The sequence below is a fragment of the Natrix helvetica genome (genome assembly GCF_964273705.1).
Source record: "Natrix helvetica genome assembly, chromosome: 6".
Taxonomy (NCBI): Eukaryota; Metazoa; Chordata; class Lepidosauria; order Squamata; family Natricidae; genus Natrix; species Natrix helvetica.
In genome coordinates this window covers 67,783,126-67,803,480 of record NC_138553.1, presented here as the reverse complement: position 1 = coordinate 67,803,480, position 20,355 = coordinate 67,783,126, and the positions used below count along the sequence as shown (strand labels likewise).

The 20,355-nt window shown below is 40.8% G+C and overlaps 2 protein-coding genes across 4 annotated transcripts in view; both read right to left on the bottom strand.

Moving 5' to 3' along the window:
- IL17REL (interleukin 17 receptor E like) overlaps positions 1-7,355 on the bottom strand; it is a 63,175-nt gene extending 55,820 nt beyond the window's left edge. The window contains exon 1 of the mRNA XM_081957219.1: positions 7,182-7,355. Within this exon, the coding sequence (XP_081813345.1) occupies positions 7,182-7,277 (96 nt within the window). The 5' untranslated portion in view covers positions 7,278-7,355. The remainder of the gene's footprint in view (positions 1-7,181) is intronic.
- An 11,049-nt stretch (positions 7,356-18,404) lies between these two features.
- Positions 18,405-20,355, bottom strand: part of TTLL8 (tubulin tyrosine ligase like 8) — a 31,356-nt gene continuing 29,405 nt past the window's right edge. For all 3 annotated transcript variants that reach the window (XM_081957739.1, XM_081957740.1, XM_081957738.1), the window contains one exon: positions 18,405-18,616. In XM_081957739.1, coding sequence (XP_081813865.1) covers positions 18,411-18,616 — 206 coding nt within the window. In that variant the 3' untranslated portion in view covers positions 18,405-18,410. The remainder of the gene's footprint in view (positions 18,617-20,355) is intronic.

The following is a 20,355-nucleotide window of genomic DNA, read 5'->3' as shown; positions in this document are numbered from 1 at the left end:
ACTGTGTAAATCAGGGATGTCAAACTTGTGGCATCATATAGTTATGAGACGTATCATAACTTTTTTCTCACTTTTCTAAAATGGGGTTGGGCGTAGCCAGTGCGTGACGCATTGGGCCCACAGACTGCGAGTTTGACACCCCTGGTGTAAACCATCCACATATGGAATATTTTATGCAGATCTATGTATATGGTGAGGGACATGGTGACTCAGTGGCTAAGATGCTGAGCTTGTCGATCAGAAAGGTTAGCAGTTTGGCAATTCGAATCCTTAGCGCCACATAATGGAGTGAGCTCCCATTACTTGTCCCAGCTTCTACCAACCTAGCGGTTCGAAAGCATGTAAAAAATGGAAGTAGAAAAATAGGGATCACCTTTGGTGGGAAGGTAACAGCCCTCCATGCATCTTTGGACAGCGCTGGCTCTTCAGCTTTGAAACGGAGATGAGCACTGCCCCCTAGAGTCGGGAACGACTAGCACATATGTGCAAGGGGAACCTTTATCTTTTTATATATATGGTGTTCTTAGTTATCAATTTCTTCATAGTTGTTGTTACATAAATCATAATTTTAGCAGCTAGGTTTCATCCTTTCCCTTTCTTTTGTTCATTAAAATGATTTAGCCATTTCTAAACATACAGAAAGAATTTTTTTTTATTAGATTTATATGCCGCCCTTCTCCCAAGGACTCAGGGCGGCGTACAGCATTAAAAAACACATAGTACAAAAGTTAAAAGGAAAATTGAGAACTTCCTAAAAATAATTCAGGAAACAGGTAAGAAAAATAATTATCCCAATCTACTGTGACAGTTGAAAGGTTGTACAGAACAAAAAATGAGATAAAATGCAATAGGTGAGATTAAATAATTAGAAATAAATATAAAATCTGCAATAACATTGTAGCATACAATTTTCTAGGAAAAATTAGTTTGCCTTTAGAAAAAGACTCATTTTTTTCTTACTGTTTTATGTTTGTCAGACACCCAAGATCAGTGTTTTAAGTGATTGGGAAGTCTTCTTCCAACATGTTATTTTTCAAAAGCCAGGATAAAAACCTAATAATATTATTTATTAAAATGCCAAATCCAGTCTAAGCACTTAGCTTGACTGTTCAGCGAACCATAACAATAAATCTGATATCGGTATAAGTCATTATGGATGCTGATCAGAAGTGGTATTTAGCAAGTTTTGACCAATTCTGGAGAACCGGTAGTGGAAATTTTGAGTAGTTTGGAGAACCAGTAAATACCACCTTTGATTGGCCCCATCTCATCTATTCTCTGCCTCCCAAGGCCCAGCTGATTGAGAAGAAATTGGGATTTTGCAGTAATCTTCCCCTGGAGTGGGAAGGGAATGGAGATTTTGCAGTATCTTCTCCTGCCACGCCCACCAAGCACGCCCACAGAACCGGTAGTAAAAAAAAATTGAATCCCACCACTGCTGTTGATGGTTGAAGTAGATATCTCATTGCATACACATTTTTAAAAAATAAAATCTCTCTAATATTTCACAAGTGGGGAGACTAGACAAATGGAATAAACTCTTAAAACTTCAGTCTGGAATGAGAAAGAACTTGATGAGAAAATAAGGAATGTGTAAAACCCAAAAGGAGGAAATAAAATTCACAAGTCCAGAATAGATTTCAATCCTATTTCCTCAACTTTGTTCTAAGAAAAGAACAAAGAACATATGAGGACATCTTGCGCTGATCCAAATTGACATAATGATTCAAAGAGCATATGGCATGTAAGGACAGCACAAAATACTAATCTTTTGTAGGACTTGAAACAATATACAGGATAAAGAAAGCAAAACAGTTTCTCTTTCATGTTAGACAGATTCATCATCAGCTCTAGCCCACTAAACAGAAGATGTATTAATGCCTGGAGGGAGTTTTCTTTCCTTTCTTATTTCTGTATGACTGTACCAGTCAAATAGGCACTTCTCTCTCCCTCCCTCCCTCCCTGTAATTCTAGAGAAGTCAGAATGTACACATAACTAGGTTTTTCCTGGTTATCTTGTAACCCGTTTTCAAAAGAGAAGTGGATAAAGGCCCCCAAGATAATTTTCTTACACATTTTAATCAACTCTTATCCAGGGGTGGGATTCAGCTGGTTCGGATCGGTTCGGGCGAAGCAGTAGTTCCGGTATTTGGCCCCGCCCACCCACCCCTGCGCTTTCCTGTCCTATATTTCCCTGTATTTTAGCTCAGCTGATTCACGCGGCACAGTGGATTGCCATGCAACAGCTGTTTTATTCACAGGCACTGACATAGAAGGTAAGTTTTGAAGCTTAAAAAGTTCATTTTTTTTTAATGCTGCATGGGCATGCGAAGCACATTCACCAAACCGCATCCCACCACTGCTCTTACCCAAGGTTTTTTTTACTCCCATCTCACCTAGTTGTGATTTCGAATTTCCAGCAGGGACACAACGACATCTCCAGAAGGCAAGGACTGACATTTTCAGCCCTTGATGTGGAGAATAGATATTAAAAGGTCTTCTCTTTTACACAGGGATCTTTCCTATTTTGCTTCTCCTTTCTATAAAACAAAAACTTGCTGTTGGATTTTGCTCACTTGCTGTCCCTTGTCTGATCTGGGAAGATCTCCAGGCCTACACTAAACAGCTTAACGCGGTACTCCATGTCTTAAAGGTTGTTTTCCTATTATCTTCCAAAATGAGGTTCATCTCGTATTTTATCTGAAAAGAATTTGACCATCTCAGAACTGCAAAAAAGGGATCTGAAATGTGTTCATTTTTCCAATGTATATATTTTCAGAAATTCTTTGCCTGGCTTACACAATACTCTTGTGACTCTGCTGAGTAATTTGTATGACAGTCATGGTTGTGTAATCCAAACTAGCAGAAGCTGGGGCCACAGGACAAATTGCCCCAACTTTACCTGTGTTTTCTCAGTTCATACACTAATGGTATAATCATTACTGGGGGAGTAGTCATCCCCTTTGCCTTGACTGGCCAAATTCATTAAAGCTTTGGACCCACATCAAACCAAGAAATGGGTACAACAACCGCTTCCTTGTAATATCTTTGCATATTACCAGAATAACTCTCCATTAAATTATAAATGTTTATTATTTGGATGAGAAAAGATGAATATGGAGATGTGTATTCTTGATGGGGAACTGGCTGCCTTTAGGGTGGGTATTTGTGAAGGTCTATAAGGGCACACAAGGCAGAGAAAAACAATGCAACTTGTACACTAGAAATATGCTTATACTTGCACCATCATGGAGACAAGCTACATCTCAAACTTATCTGCAGAAGTATATATCTAGATCAGAGGTGGGTTGCTGCCAGTTCACCCTGGATTGGGCGAACTGGCGGCAGGAGGTTCTGCCTACCTATCCAGGCACTTCTGCACACGCACAGAAGCATTGCACGAGTGCATGAGCATGCAGACAAGCGAACCAGTAGTAAAATTAATTGCAACCCACTACTGATCTAGACATCAATCACTTAATAGAAAAATGCAATGTGTGAACTTGTTTGATTGAAGCAGGGATGTGCGGTCAGGGGAGGCAGGGGAGGCAGAGCCTCACCTCTCATCATGAAATAATATAATATAATAATAATATATATTTCCTCCCATCCCTTTTACACGGCTCCCGTTAAGCTCCGGTAAGGAGAAGAGCCATTGGGGAGTGAAGAGGAGGAGGAGGGAGGAGGAGGAGGGAGGAGGAGGAGGTGTGCGCGCAGGGTGGTGCCAGCTCTTTCATCCGCCTGGACCGCCTTGGCGCCGCTCTGGCTAACTCCGTCTGGCCACGCCCAGAAGCTGCGGCGACATCATCAAGACGAAGTGGCTTGGAGGCGAAGTGCTTTTCAGTGCTTTTCTGTGCATCTGGCGTTTAGGTAGATAGCCGGATGTCCTAAACGCCAGAGGCACAGAAAAGCACTGAAAAGCAGCTGCTGTTGGGGACCGCGGAGCTCGAACCAGCAGAGCGCGCTCAGGAAGGCGGGGAATGGGATCACGTGTGCTGGAGGCTGAGTCAGCCTCAGCCTCCAGCACGCGTGGTCCCATTCCCCGTCTTCCTGATGACGTCACCAGCCTCACCAGCCATAAACCTCACCGCACGTCACTGGATTGAAGTAAATGGCATTCTTTGTATTTTTAAACTGAGGCCTGCAATTGGATCAAGAAAGAGTCTGCTGTACTCAAATAAATGGACCATTCATTTATGATTGCTACTACTTTATTTTTCTTCTTTTTAGAAATCATTTCAGACCCTGGCAGGATTTCAAAATTCCCATTAAATTGCACTTGTTTAAAAAAAAATCTTCTTTCAATCCACTATAAACCAATGTGCGCCATGGCTTAGTTGCCATTCTAATGTGATCTTTTTCATATGATTTTTTTTTAAATTTTGAATTGAACTCTACAGACCACAGCATTTTTTGAAGAAGTGACAATGAAACATGGGGACTTTGCTGAGGTATTATGGAGTAGTATTACATCAGAGATTATAAGAGCGTCCATTAAGCATAATGGAGGAAAACACATTTGCAAGTGCTTCCTTTTTGCCCTGCCCAGCTATTTATGGAAAACAATTGGCTGATTTGTTCAGTTCTGATGAGTCAATGCTAACTGAGTTCTTTCTTTTGTTCTGATCAGCAAGGGGCCTTAATCTGAATCCTCTTTCAAAACAAATCAGCAAAAATGATGATGTGACATGAATCAGCAGCAGTCCAGTTTATAGGCAAATCTTTGAGTCTGGCTTTACTTTTACTTTAAAGCTGTTTTCTTCTAGTTGCTCAAATTGTGCAGGTTACAACAGACAGGTCATTAAGCTGAACTGTACCAAAGGTGAAGAACTGAAGTCACATCTGATTGGGAAAGAGCTCCCTCATGATTCATTAACTGCTTTTTAATCAACTTTCCTTCGGCAGGGAAATCCCATGTAAAATATTGCTATTTCCTCCTTTGAAAATGTATTCTAATCATGGGAAATAAAGGAAAAGAAATCCACATTGTGAACATTTATCATTTTCAGTGCATTGCACATACCCACCCCCATCTCTCAAGAATCAGACTGCAGCAAAATATCCATTCTTCACACATAGAAGTTCACCAGACACAAGTTGCAAAATTAACTGCACCAGGATGCAAGTCAAATCAGGGGATTTCCCTACAGGTTCTGCTTTAAAAAGAACATTTGGTAATGTAGCTTATTAACAGTGCAATCTTGTGCAGTGGCAGCTTTCCCAACTTGGATCTTCCAGGAGATTGGCAATTTAGGGAGTTAGTCTCAAAGCACTTAAGGGAGACCAGATTGGCAAAGATTTATAAGGACCCTTTCAGGTAGATTTAAATCAATAGTACCCTTTCATTGCTCAACACACATAAAAGAGTAGCATGAGATCACCAGGGGTGACATTGCAATTCTCCTTCCCCCCCTTTCTGTCACATCCCAACATGGTTGTGGAAAGCTGAATAAATATATGCAGGGTTTGAGGAAAGAGCACAACTCCTGTGGTATCAAACAATTATTTTGTTGTGGATGCTTGCAGGCAAGAGGACAATTTGTCAGACATGTCCTTCAGGCAAGGATTTCTTGGGTTTGTAGATTTATATCCCCAGATTTTCTTCTGGAACTTGAGGGAAGATCCTCAAGTTCCAGAAGTCTTTCCTGTTCGCCCCCCACCCCCATGACATCTGAAAAATATATTGGTCACAGGAGAGAATGAACTTCCTTGGCTGAGGTAGACTCAGAACCAGGTTTCCCCAGTCCTATTCCAAGATATGAGTACAGGAAAGTGTATTTGGGTTTGCTCAGCTACGAGAAACAATTCATTAACAAACACCTGTGTGAGGACTAGGGAGAACTTTAAATTTAAATGCAAAAGGTTCTTTGGAGCACAGCCATAGTTCCTTGTTACTCCTTAAAGCATCTCTGCCTTTCCTTGGGATCACACAGCTGCCTTTCACAGCTGCTGTACATTCCAAATACATTTAGTTTAAGGAGCTGCTCTGAAACACTCCAAAGCACCGTTTAGTCTTTAAATCCAAGGTGGTGCACAACATTAATCTGAATAACCTATAGTAGTACACACTTTGCAAATGTGGATCAGCACCAACCGATCAATCCATCATTGCTTTCCCTAAGGCCCATTCAACACAAAATTGGTGAATTGTGTCGGTCAACTTCAGCTGATAACTTCTTAAATAACAAGATACCAAAATCAGAAAGTGCACCTCAACATCATATGTTACAAATCATTTCTTCAAAAAATATTGTAGTATGCTAAATATTTAAATAATCCAAGGAGTTTAGCTTTCTTTCTCTAAAAATAATTAGCCCACACAGCTAACTCTCTCTGTCCTGGGAAACAATAATGTGAGCTTGTTCCCTTTTTTCTGGGTAAACTGAAGCATTTGTCCTCTCAGGAAAAATTATCACCAGTGTTGGACTTCCAATTATGCTTCAGACATTCTGCTCACAAACACATTCTAACATTTTGTGGTTCACAACTCAGTTTTTCAAGCATCTGGTAGCGTTCTCAGTTTTGACTGCTAACTCAGACCATCTGCAAGCCTGCCCTCAAGTGGAGTTAATTTAGAAAACCACCATTCTACTGCTAAAAGTGCAGTAGAAATAATGTATTTTTTTAAAAAAATGCAATTGGTGTCCAGAAAGACCAAATCTTTTACATATTCAAATTACCATGTAAACATACTTTAATGCACAGCTTTATATTTTGACTTGAATCAAGATATTTTCATTCAGTTTAGAAATTAAAACATAAGTATTAATGATTTGATATAAATCAAAGTAATAAATGATGACATGACAATATGCTGCATTTTTTTGATTCATCATACATATATATATGTATGAAATATCAGTGATATATATATATATGCAGAAATATCACTGATATTTCATGGTAATAATGTAGCATCTCATATGTATTCAAGAATTACCAGCCTCAATATACAACATAACAAATCTATTAATTCTCTGAAAATATAACCCTGAGGTTTTTCTGAATCCTAGCACTACACAGATTTATACTGTACTTTAGAATAAGATTGCACCTAAAAGATTGACATCTTTCTCTATGGACACATAACTAGCTAATACGCAGGTCCCTCCGTGAATCAGATAATGGAGAAAGGATGATGCTATTTAGAGGCTGCAGATATAAATTAAATCGTAACATACCTGTGAACAAGTGACTCCACATTCTTTAATCCTAGGAATGAGCTGATAGCCATATGTTCCATAAAATATTGTAAAAATCTGCCACATAAACTTCATCTTTGGGATTGTTAAGCTTTTTTAAAAAAGTTACTTTTTATTATTGTGACTGTCCTAAAGAAACAGTTGTTTTACTCTGACAAGGGATTTAAATAGTGTAGTAGTCCCACCCACCAACCCCAGTACCTATGAAAAGAACTCCTCCTTTTAATTGAAATCAACACTGAAGATGAGTCATAGGGAAATTCAGTTGTTACTGGAAGCTATAACATATTCCAGGCTTTCTCTGAATTTCATAGCTTTAATTTTAAACCAATGTTGTTTTGTTTACTGAAGCTACTATGTAAATATTTTCTCTTGTTCCATCTTAACATAATTATCAATTGATCCTTACAAGGACAGATATAATTGTGTAAGAACGTTTGTGAAGATATAATAAGTAACAGACTTCTAACTGGAACTATTTCATTTCTATTTTATGTAAGTTGATGCCTAGAGCTTATATCAGGCTATCAGTTGATGAAAGAATATGCCACAGTTGTAACTGACCATGAAAAAAGATATTATGGACTTGATTCCTACCGCTTGCACTTGTTCCCTTTTTTTTAATGTGGTTTGCTTTATGTTTGTATTTCCCCTTTTCCCCAAGTAGTTCAAGATACTGTAAATAATTATTTTCTCCAACAATTCTAAATGAAACAAAATTCTTATGAGTCAGGTTAGGGTGAGGCTGTGTCTGCCTCAGAGGCAAAGCAGGAACTTCAGTTCCTGAAGAGAAATGGACATCTCAAATATTTTATTCAGAGAGCATTGGGACAGAGTTCATTGCCTCAAGAGACCCATAATTTAATTATAAATTTAAGAGACCTCAGAATGGAGTTTGAGGCAGGAGACAAGCATTTAGTAGTCTTTCAATTGCATGTATTTAGTAAGCTATGCTTAGTAACATAATAGAATTTAGGAGCTGTGTGAAAGGGTTGATCGAGAAGATGAACTTTCTAAGAACTGCATTCCCAAAATATGCAAATATTGGTTAACCAAATCATGATTGAGTAAATACATCTATTCAGACTTGTCCAAGACAAATTAACCACAGGGGCTGGATTTGCATTTATATACTTGCAAACTAGCCAACACCACTGTAGTAGTTGTGTGTCATGCAATCTCCCCAATTATCTAATTTTGCCTTGAGGGATTTCAAGGTTTCAGACTTTCATGGTTCACTGTACTACAAGAAAACAGATCCTGCAACAACAGGGTTGGCCTCCAACTGTTACCTAAAAGGTCTACTGCTAATGCAATGCCTGCTATAACCAAATCAAAGAGAAACATCTTCCTTAGATCATGATAATATGGTTTCTTCCCCTTGTTCACTTTTCTGCCCAGGGGGCTCTCCAATTTAGCTGTAAACCCTATTTCAGCTACTAGTGAACTCTTTCAATTTACTGTTACAGTTTAGTGTTGCCATAGCATGTTTTAATCCAGCAACCCAACTACTTGGTTCTTCTCCTCTACCTAAGCTAACTTAAGACAGGCAAGTGGCTGAGAAAATTGGTTTTCTGACAGCCAGCAAGGAACAGCCGAGTATCCAATCTAACAGTTACAAAAATAAAAGCCAACTCACTCAAAAGAAGGGGCCAAGTATAGTAAGAAAGAAAAGCAACCCCCCACAAGGGCATGAACACTGTTTCAACACATAGAGCTTCTTAAATTACAACACTTGTTGAAATGCTTTGCTTGCGGCTCTCAGGTTTCTTCATTAAATGTTTCTTATCTCAAATCGTGAACTTGCCAAAATGGTTTATCCCTGCCCACAGGGTAAAGTTTGACATGGTAAAGTTCCACACATGTTTTAACTTTTCATTTCTCCAATTTCTTGTGGGAAGAAGATTCAGGAGGTGCACTGGGGTAAAGGAAATTTGCATTTGAGGCCAGATAAACAGGTGGAGCACAGCGCACACGTCAGCTAAGGGCTTCAAGGTGCCAGTCACATCTACTTCTCCATTTTTCAGAATTGTTAATAGGTTGTTTAGTGCTCTCTCCATCCTCCAGTGTCCCCCTAAGCATTATTCAAACTAGTAACAGTTATGGCTTCTATTCCAGGTTTATTACATGCTTCAAAATTCAAAAATTAAACTAATCTAATAAAGCAGGTTATTCACCAATGTGAGGGAGCTCTCTTGACAAGTAGTTGCTGTAACCTTCAAAGAACTAATCTGTAAAATACTGCATTTTCCCCTTTCTCTTTCAAGAAGAAATTACAGAAAAGGGAGAAAGAGAGGAAAGAGTTAGGTTAAAGAGAACTGTCCAAAAGGGCAAACCTGTTGGATCAATCATTCTCCTTCACCAAACTATTTCTTCACTGTGCCAAATAGAGGAGGAGATCATCTGGTCTTCTACTTCCCATCTCATTCTGCTGCTATTCTATACATAAAAATGTTAAGACTGAGATTTATTTATCTGTTAAATTTAGAGACCACCAATCTCACTAACAAAGTGCCTTTAAGCAGTGTACAAGGAATAAGCAAAAGTCATTCGTTTTAGAAACTGTCCAAAATTATATTGTTTCCAATAGTTCTGGAAAGTTCTGTGTAGAAATATTAGATGTCAGACAGACACAGATGAGATCGATCCTATTGTTCATGTCACACTCCATCACCCATCCCCTGTATTTGCCTGCTTCTTACCTTATTAGGCTAGATAATTGTTTTGATATTTACTGATGTTTAATAAGCAACAAGTCATATTTTTGCTAACTCTTTTGAGTGGCAAATGTACTTGCTCTGATCTTGATTTGACCTGAATGTTGAGGCTGATTGGGAGCATCCTGGGTACACATGCGATCTGGATTATTCACATAATTTTCCAACAAAAGCTTCACATTTTTTTACAGGAAAAGGGTCAGGTTTGTAGCCAAATATTGTTACCTTCAGGCTAGTTGTCAAAAAGCATCTGTACTTTTCCAAAAAAAAGTACAAGGAAACCAAGAAAACCAAGGAATGAACAGGAAATATAAATGACTCCACTTCTACCCAAGTGGCAGTGGAGTCATTTATATTTCCTGTTTATTCCTTGGTTTTCAACACTTTTAAATGTAGTATGACACAGTGGTGGGATTCAGCTGGTTTGCACCTATTCGGGAGAACCGGTTGTTAACTTTCTAAGCTGTTCAGAGAACCGGTTGTTGGAAGAAATCTCATTTTGTTTTGTTTTTTCACTTTACAGCCTAATTATGTAAGAGGGGCAGGAAGGAAACATTCTGGTGTTGTTTCTAGCCTAATCTTTATTGCCTTGCTTATAGAAACTGCCTCTCCGATTAACCCTTATTACATTGTAACAACTAAGACGAAGCGCCCATCGACGTGAGTGACATTGAGTTGGCCACGCCCACCCAGTCACATGACCACTGCTCCCCCACTTACCCAGCTGGTCATTAGGGCAGAGAACCGGTTGTTAAATTATTTGAACCCCACCACTGAGTATGAGCCTTTGTTCCACCCAATGCAGGGATTATAAAAGGCCAAAAAAGTTCTTGATATTGGGTGATGGTGGTAGTATGGTAGATCTCTGCTGTGGGATTTACAAACTGTACAGAAATGTTATCTCGGTGGTATCTGATGGTGTCTTCCAGAGGTGGGTTGCTCCTGGTTGGACCTGGATCAGGCGAACAGGTAAGTAACAGCAGCAGGAGGCTCTGCTCGACGCCCTGATGCTTTTGCTTATGCGCAGAGGCATTGCATGCTAGCATAAGCGCGCCCGAACCTGTAATTTAAAAATTGGCAACTCACCACTGGTGTCTTCCTACCACAGGCAAGATTTGAAACCGTAGGACTTTGTAGGCTTGACAGAAATTCTGTGAATTTGTACGTATTAATCAAGAGACCCTCTGGTGGTCTGTTTTTTGTATACTATGGAACAAACCTAAAGATTGTCATAGCTAACCTAAAATCATGCAGACACCACAAACACACATACATGCTCCCATTGTACACACTCCTCTTTCTAGGTTGTTTCTATCCACAGATGAGAGAAAATGTTGTAAGTGGGTATCCCTTTGGTCCTTTGATGCTTTTAAAACTTTGGCTAACCAGCAAAACATATTATGAACATTAATGAAGACTTTGGTAATCTGAGCCATGGCCAAATGTAATACAAATTGTGTGGAGAAGGGCAGATGAATTCCTGATGTGCAGCAATCCACATGTAAAGAAGGGGAGGGGAAAAACACATTGCCTGCAGCTAGAATGTGGCTGGTTGATTTGTAGCTCAAAGTATTGTATAAACACAAACATTTTCAAAGCTCTCAGTCAGGGACAAGGCACTAATCCAACCTTCATCTCTAATTTTGGCCTAAGGGTGAAGAGAAATTAGCTGTAGGAAAATCTGATGTGTCATCATTCCATAACATCTATTCTACATGTAATTATCCTTTCCAAGTATTCACCTAAAATCCAGACAGTAACATCTCTTCCTGTTCATACTAGATACTTGCTTCAAGATAACCCATACATTTATTTCATGAGTAATTTGTAGTGGAAATAGTCATGATGATGTGTTAGAGCCAGTCGCAATATGCAACTTTACATTGCCCACCGCAGGGGTCCCCAACCGCTGGTCCCCAGCCCACTCCCAGGCCTTGAGCCATTCGGTAGTGGGCCACAGAAGTGGCAAGCACAACTGTGCGTGCAACCCCACTTGCATAAGCAGCAGGCAAGCATGTGCATGCACATGCCCTCTGCTCCTGGAGCTGCACGTGTACCAGTGGTGGGTTCCTACCGGTTCGGACCGGTTTGGCAGAGTAGATAGTAACTCAGCCGGGGCATACGCCCACACTCGTTCTATGCTTCGCGGTGCCATCTTGATTTTCCGTTCTGCATGTGCGCAGAACAATCTTCATTGGAAAAATCTATTTTTTTTCTTTTCTAATGTGCACATGGACAGACCTTTTAAATGCGCACGCGTGTAGAGCAAAACAATTTGCGCTAAATCTTTCACACACCAAACTGGTAGTAATGCCAGCAGGAACCACCCCTGATTTGCACATTTGGCCACCATTTGCATGGGTCCATCCCCTCTCCCCCCTCCCACCCCATCCAATCGGCAAAGCCAGAAAGGTTGGGGAAACTCTGGCCCATAGAGTTAAAAAACTGGGAATGATTTAGAAGAACATGTGTACATTCAACATTTGCTGTCTAATTTTTTTTTAAATATACAAATATTGCCATGACTTTGTACCAAAACAAATTTCAGAATTAAATCACACAACTGGAATTAGTAAATATATTTTTCAGTTTTGTTACCACTCTCGGGTTTTTGTCTACATTATGCATATACTGTACGTGTTTAGGATGTATACTTACCATTTTAAAACAACCTCAGACATACAGAGAAGAGTGATGGAAGAAAGAGAAAATGAAACCCCTTGTTCTTTAAAATCAGGATATGTTGTGGTTAATTGTGAAGTCGTGTCTGACCCATTGTGACCCCATGGACAACATTCCTCCAGGCCTTCCTATTCTCTACCATCCTCTGGAGTCCATTTAAGCTCACGTTGACTGCTTCGGTGATTCCATCCAGCCACCTCATTCTCTGTCGTCCCCTTTTTTTTTGCCCTCCATCTTTCCCAGCATTAGGCTCTTCCCCAGTAAGGATATGAAGACTTGCCTATTCCTTGATTTATTAATTATTTATTTATTTAAACTCTTAGGACAAAATATCTATTTTCCCCAGACTTTAGATTGGTTAAATAAGACTGTAACAAAACCCCTAAAACTTTGTGCTGGAGGCATCTGAAATTTCTTCGATCCTAAGGCAGCTTAAAATTACCAAATATAAAATGTTAGTTAGCTTATAAATAATATAAGCAAGCCAGTGGTGGGTTCCAGATCCCGTTCCAACCAGTATGGTTGGAACAGAGCCGGTGTCACCCACATGGATGTGCGCAGAGTGCGCATGCGTTATAGCTGAAAACGACGCTCCAGCTGCTCGGTGGAGCATCGTGCAGGCGCTGTTTGCGCCATGCGCATGTGCGGAATTGCCAAAAGCTTTAAAACATGGTAAGAAACTTGGGCGGGCAGGTGGGCCCTCTGGAGCACCATATCGGAATGGTACACGGTGCTCCGGGCAGGTGCCGGTATGCCCGTACCGGGGTGTACTGCCTGCAACTCACCACTGAAGCATAATAAATGGGTGATAAGTAGAATTCTAACCATGCTGATTTGAACACACTTCTGATGTGTTACTAGGCACAGACTTTTAGGACAGATATGTGTTGAAAACAGATGTCTTAAAATAGTAGTCTTGATTCAATGATGTCTTCAGTTAAGAGGGAAATTCAAGTACTGATGTTTCCTTGTTGTATTTATACAAGCAAAAAAAAAGAGTTAGGTACACAGATTACAAATGAATAATCCACGCCTCAGTCAATTACCAGATTTTCTTTGATTAGTGACCACATGTCCTATTCCCAGGATTCTTCATAAACCAAAGGATGTCAGTGAGCACATTCCCTACTTCTCTGTACTTTCCTGAGTTGGCTGAGGGGGCTGAGATTCCGGGGTATCGCATTCCAAACAATTTTGAAGAGCACAAGCTTTCTCCAAGATTATATTACACTGAACAAGTGCAAAGGATCTGATTAGCCAGTGCTGTTTGCACTGTTGAGGACCATATGCCATAGCCAGACATTTCAGAGGAACTCTGAACAAACTAGAACCCAATCCTGCAGAAGCATCATTTCAAAGATCAACTGACTTGCCAGCAAAAATAATGGTGTCGATATGTTGTTGGAAGAAGAATGGAAAATACGGAAAAGTATAGTTGTCCCAAAGGTGCTTTTTCAAGAGGCAACTGGACTACTCTCCTTGTTTTTCTTTGAAGATGTTTTGCTTCTCATCCAAGAAGCTTCTTCAGCTCTGACTGGATAGTGGGGAATGGAGGGATTTCTAATCCTTGCAGATAGCTGATCATTTGCATTCTTTTAGAGAGTCTTTGAGGCCTCTTGGAGGTTTATCCGTGTCCTAAGGGTCACTTGAGTAGTGCAAATGGGTGTGGAGCTTTCTTGGAACTGCTGAAAGGACTGTGTGGTAGACTGGAGATAGATGATGTCATATCCCCCCCCCTCTGTTGAGAGAGGGCTGTTCAATTTTGACATAGGTGGCCTCTTTAACCCCTCTTTCAAACCAGTAGTCCTCTCTGTCCAAAATGTGGACTTTGTTGTCTTCAAAAGAGTGGCCTTTGTCTTTTAAATGCAGATGGACTGCTGAATCTTGTCCTGATGGGTTTGTTCTCCTATGTTGTGCCATGTGTTTATGAAGTAGTTGTTTTGTTTCCCCAATGTACAGATCTGCACTGTACTGTATATACCACATTGCTTGGTTTGTGTCTGGGTGTTTTATCCTTGGGGTGGAAAAGCTTCAGCCTTAGTCAGGGCCGGATTTAGATGAAAAGAGGCCCTAGGCTATTCCACTTATGGGGCCCTTTCACCTCTCATTTTTAAGTTTGTAAATTACATGAGAGATAATAAAATACATCATTACTGTGATATATATATCAATATATTAAATGAAACATGTTGTAATTGGTACTAACCTTTATAAAAAATGTGGCACGGATAATAAATAAAAATAAAAGGCCTCTCTTGATCTTGAGGCCCTAGGCTGAAGCCTAGTTAGCCTATAAGAAAATCCGGCCCTGGCCTTAGTTTAGTCTTGAGTTTAAAGTATGTATGTATGTTTTAGTTCTTCTTTTGATTCTCACCACCCACCGGAGCACAAAATGGGAGTTATCAGAACCCTACGCTACTGAGCTGAAGGCCTGCCTACCAGCAAAGATGGTAAAACACAAAAGAAGCTTGTCCACCCCAAGGATAAAACACCCAGATACAAACTCAGCAATGTGGTATATGAAATACAATGGGGGGAGTACCTTGGGGACAACCATGAGCTAAATGACTGAGAACCTCCAAAGATAAAAATTACAGGTTGTTTTTCAATTGTGCTTTCTTTTCTTGTTGTTATTTTCAGGGCAGTAAATACCCAACCACAAGTTTTAACCTAGTTTAGTGAACAAGTAGTCCACTTTTTAAAAATCCCATATTTTAAATTGTCCAAGCAATGAATGTACATATATTAATTCCTGCCTACAAAGGCTTACATCTAAACCTGAAATTCTCTTTGAGGTAACCACAGGATTATTCTTATTTTTTTATTATTATTCTAAATATGTTTTAAAAATAGTCTTTGATTTACAACAATTTGTTTAGTGACCAGTTAAAGATACAACAGCAGTGAAAAAAGTGACCTGTAAAGTATCCTCACATTTACAACTGTTGTAGCATCCCCATGGTAACATGATCCAAATTCAGGCACGTGTCAGCCAGCATCTATTTACAAGAGTTCCCTCATCTCCGGATCATGTGATCACATTCCTGACCTTCCCAGACAGCTTCCAGCAAGAAAAGTCAATGAGGCAAGATGGATTCCTTTACCATTGGCTAATTCACTTAGCTTCAGGGATGCGGTGGCTCAGTGGCTAAGACACTGAGCTTGTCAAAAGATCGGCAGTTCTGCAGTTCGAATCCCTAGCACTGTGCAACAGAGTGAGCTCCCATGACTTGTCCCAGCTTCTGCTAACCTAGCAGTTTGAAAGCACGTAAAAATGCAAGTAGAAAAATAGGGACCACCTTGGTGGGAAGGTAACAGAGTTCCGTGCGCCTTTGGTAGTTAGTCATGCTGGCCACATGACCGGACACAAGATGACTTCAGAAAATGCTGGCTTTGAAATGGAAATGAGCACCACCCCCTAGAGTCGGGAATGACTAGCACATATGTGCGAGGGGAACCTTTACCTTTACCTTTAATTCACTTAGCAACTGCAGTGATTCACCTAACCATGGCAAAAAGGGTAGTAAAATCAGGCACGTCTTACTTAACAGCCAACAGATGAAAATGTTTAGCAATGGAAATTCTGGTCCCAATTGTGATCATAAGTCAGAGCTGCCTGTATGCACATAGTCACTGGGAAATACAAAGCAATAAAACAAACAGTTAGTGTAAAAACATACAACCTTACAGGCAGCCCACATTCAAACCAATCAAAAAGTAACAAATGACATGAAATGAGAGGCCCTACAAAGATATCAACCTCAGGCCTGTGACCAAAGACAGGCCTTAATGGCTTTGGGAAACCATAGGAGAAAGAGAACTGTCTGGATTCTCTCCAATAAGACGGCAACATTTAATTGAAGGGACCTGGAACATACGACTTCCCCTGAACATATTGGGCAGGCAGAAACAGTTGGAGATAGGTAGTACCCAGGTGCCCAAGCCCTATGCTCGGGATGGCGGACCTACGGCACGTGTGCCAGATGTGGCACGCAGAGCCCTCCCTGTGGGCACGCGCACCGTCACCAGTTGCTCTTCCAGGTTCCATCGCACAGATGCAAGCCAGACAACTGGTCCAGCCCCCATGCGCACCAGCCAGCTGCTCTCTTCTGGGTTCCATTGCACGCATGTGTCTTTGAAGACCAGCTGGCCATCACGCATGCTTGTGCCGGAACCCAAAAGAGAGTAACTGGCTGGTGCGCATGTGTGCCTGACCAGCTGGCTGGCATGCATGTGCATGATGGAACCCGGAAGAGCAGCTGGACGCCACACACATGCATATCGGCCAGCTGCTCTCTTCTGGGTTCCAGTGCTCTGGCCTGCATGCATGCTTGCACTCCAGTTTTGGCACTTTGTGCCGAGAAGGTTAACCATTACTGCCCTATGCCATAAAGGGCTTTATAGGTAATGACCAGCACTTAGAATTTTACCCAGAAGCTAACTGACAACACAATTCTTGCACACATAGCAGTGTTGACACATAGGCATACAGGAGCGCAGCCATTATCGTTCATGCTGCCACATTTGGTATCATTTTGTGTCAGCTGCATGAGCAGCCGTTATTGCTCATGCTGCTGCATTTTGTATCAGCTGTACCAGACGTACGTACTTCAGAGGCAGCCCCATGTAGAGCACAGAGCAATAACCCAACTTACTTAAGATTTTATCCTAACTCAGGGGTGTCAAACTTGCTGCCCGCGGGCCAAATGTGTCATGCGCAGGCCACACCCACCCCAGCTCCGCGAAGGGGGAAAACGTCATGATAGGTCACGTGATGGCAACGTGACGCTGCAATTTTGACACCCGTGTCCTAACTAATCTTCCCAGTTCAGCTGTGGACTTCGAGTAGAATCTGAAAACGGCTTTCCAAAGTGTAAAGTGTAAAGCAAGCAGAGACCAGTATGCCAGTATTTCATCAGATTTTTCATTTTCATGTCTTTGCGGATCTGCAACCTCTTTTAGTATCATAAACTAGCATCCTTCAGTGTTTTGCCACAAAGGTTTACTTACTGACAAAGCTACAAATCAATAGAGTAGTCCCTTCTTAACAAGATGGCTTGCATTATCATTCCTGGAAGAATCCCTTGGGCAATTTTTTCTGATTTTTATTGTTTTATGTCATATGTAGTGTTTTCCAGTGTATGCTAGTCAAGCCCTGATGTTTGGTTTGCCTACTGTAAACAAATCTCTCCACTCCATTTGATTACAAAGTAACATGGATCTCTAGTGTCCATCACCTACCTTCCTTCCTTCCTTCCTTCCTTCCTTCCTTCCTTCCTTCCTTCCTTCCTTCCTTCCTTCCTTCCTTCCCCAAAGTAATCCACCAATCAGGAGCCATGGTGAAAATGGTCCAGAAAGAACACTGAGAATCACAATACCCAAAGAGACAAAGGTAGTGAAATCTGAAAAAACTAGCTTCCTTTCTAGCCAATTGACACACAGGCATCAATTGGGCTAAGGCTACAATTTGGTAGAGCCCTAAAAATCAGTTCTGTCTGCAAAATCCATGTCTTCCCTGGTGCTAATCACTTTTTCTAGAGGAAACGTTTCCTGTTTTAAATATGTCCATCCAAATACTGACCAGGCTCATCTGCTTTTATGGTGGCCATAAATGTTGAATGGTAAGGCTTATACTAAGAACAACATTTTTGTCAAATTCCTATCATATATTTGATAATGAATGAGGGTTTGAGATGTTTTACAAGGGCTTTTTTTTTTTAAATACAAGGATGGTTCTTGAGTTCTGTTTTATCTTTTAGGGAATTGGTTGTAAAAAAAAAAACACTATCTCAAGGCACGTTGAATAGAGTCAAAAGTATTTTGGAAACCCATAATATGGGGCAGCCACCCTGGTCTTGGCCATCTTTTCAGGAGCAGAACACGGACTCATAGGTAAATATGAACCTCCTTGTAATACAGTTGCACAAAAAGAGCTGCAGTGTTTACAAGTTTTCTCCGACTGGAAACCATTACCACAAACTAGGCATGGAGTCTTCGTGGTTTCGTTCTGTAGACCTTCAAATAAAGAGCAAAGAGTAATTCCTATGAATACTGAATCACGTAACTTACTGTATCCCACTTAATGTGTTTCTACAAAACAAAAAGAACCGGGAGTTTGTGTCAAGGGTATTTGGTCTCTTAAATGAAATACATATACAACTTTCTCTAACTATTAGAAGTTGAGTTTCCAACAACTTCCCAGCTTTAGATCTTACCTCTTTTATTAATTGTTCACCCTACAAACACATATACGTAGATTGTCCTCGATTTACAACAGTTCATTTGGTGTCCGTTCAAAGTTACAATGGCATTTTTCACACTTGCAACCACTGCATCATCCTCAGGGTCATATGGTCAAATTTCAGATTCTTAGCCACTGATTCATATTTATGATGGTTGCAGTGACCTGGGGCCACGTGGTTCCCTTTTGCAACCTTCTAACAAGCAAAGTCAATGGGGAAGCCAGTTTCACTTAACCACTGTTACTAACTTAACAACTGCAGGGATTCCCTTAACAACTGGGGCAAGAAAGAACATAAAAAGGGGCAAAATTGAGTTAACAAATGTCTCATTTAGCAACAGAAATTCTGGACTTCTTTGTGGTTGTAAATCAAGGACTACCTCTACATGTTTAATCACTATATGGCCTTCGCCGGGGGTGTCAAACTTGATTTCATTTAGGGCCACATCAGGGTTGTGTTTGACCTTGGAGGGTTGGGGGGGGGGTCACCGCCAAGGTGGCCGTGGACAGCTCAACATCACTCATATTGGTGGTACCTGTTGTGGCCCAAGCGCTCTGCCAGCAAAAACAGGCTTCCAAGCTCCATTTTCAGCTGCAACGACCTCCGGCAACCCTCTGCCAGGAAAAACAAAATTCATGAGGGCCACATGCGGCCCTCCAGAACTCCATTTTCACTGGCTAAGACACCATGGGCTGGTCCTTCACTGTTTCCAGGGGGGCCCCAGGCCAGATTTAAGCATCCTCCGGGGCCCCTGGGCCTTGAGTTTGACACCCCTATGCAGATTTTTTTTATTTTCTTTTATCAATAGACACTGGACCAGTAGAAGGGTAAAACCCATCGTGCCTTGTTAACAATACGGAAATATCTCCCTAGCATTATTTTATAGCACTTGTTTTTAATATCCAACCCAAGGTTGTAAAATAAGAGTTCGGTTTTTTGAGTTTGCCCAATCAAGGGGGGTGGGGGGGGAGACAGAAGAAAAAGTCGTTGATGTTTTGTATCTACCATACCAAAAGTCTTAAGTGCATCTCTAAGTACAATTCCAATCACTGTATTGTAATTTAAACATGTGCGGTGAATTTGTACAGATGGTGAATAACAGCAAAGAAAGCTCCCCTGGGACAACTGCAAGCAATAAAGTAATGAGCAATTTACCGTCATGGTTATAACGGGCAGTGAAATGTGGAGCTATTTCACTGACACCTCCAAAGCATCTCTAGTTAACAGGAGAAATGATATGGGTGAATCTATCCATATGGTATATGGTGGTGGCAGACTGTAAAATTTCACTTAGTCATGAGGAAACGTCAGTTTTACACATTGTCCCTTTCATAAATGAAAATGATACTAGTATTCTGCACAAGGATGTAATCTCATATTGCAAGTATGCAAAATCAGGCTTCGGTGGCTTGATTGTGAAGAAATTAGTCCTTAATAAACTGTAAAGTAGGGATTATCCCAGTTGGCAGTTCCCTTAAGAACCATTTATCCATTAAGAGGAACGCTTCATCC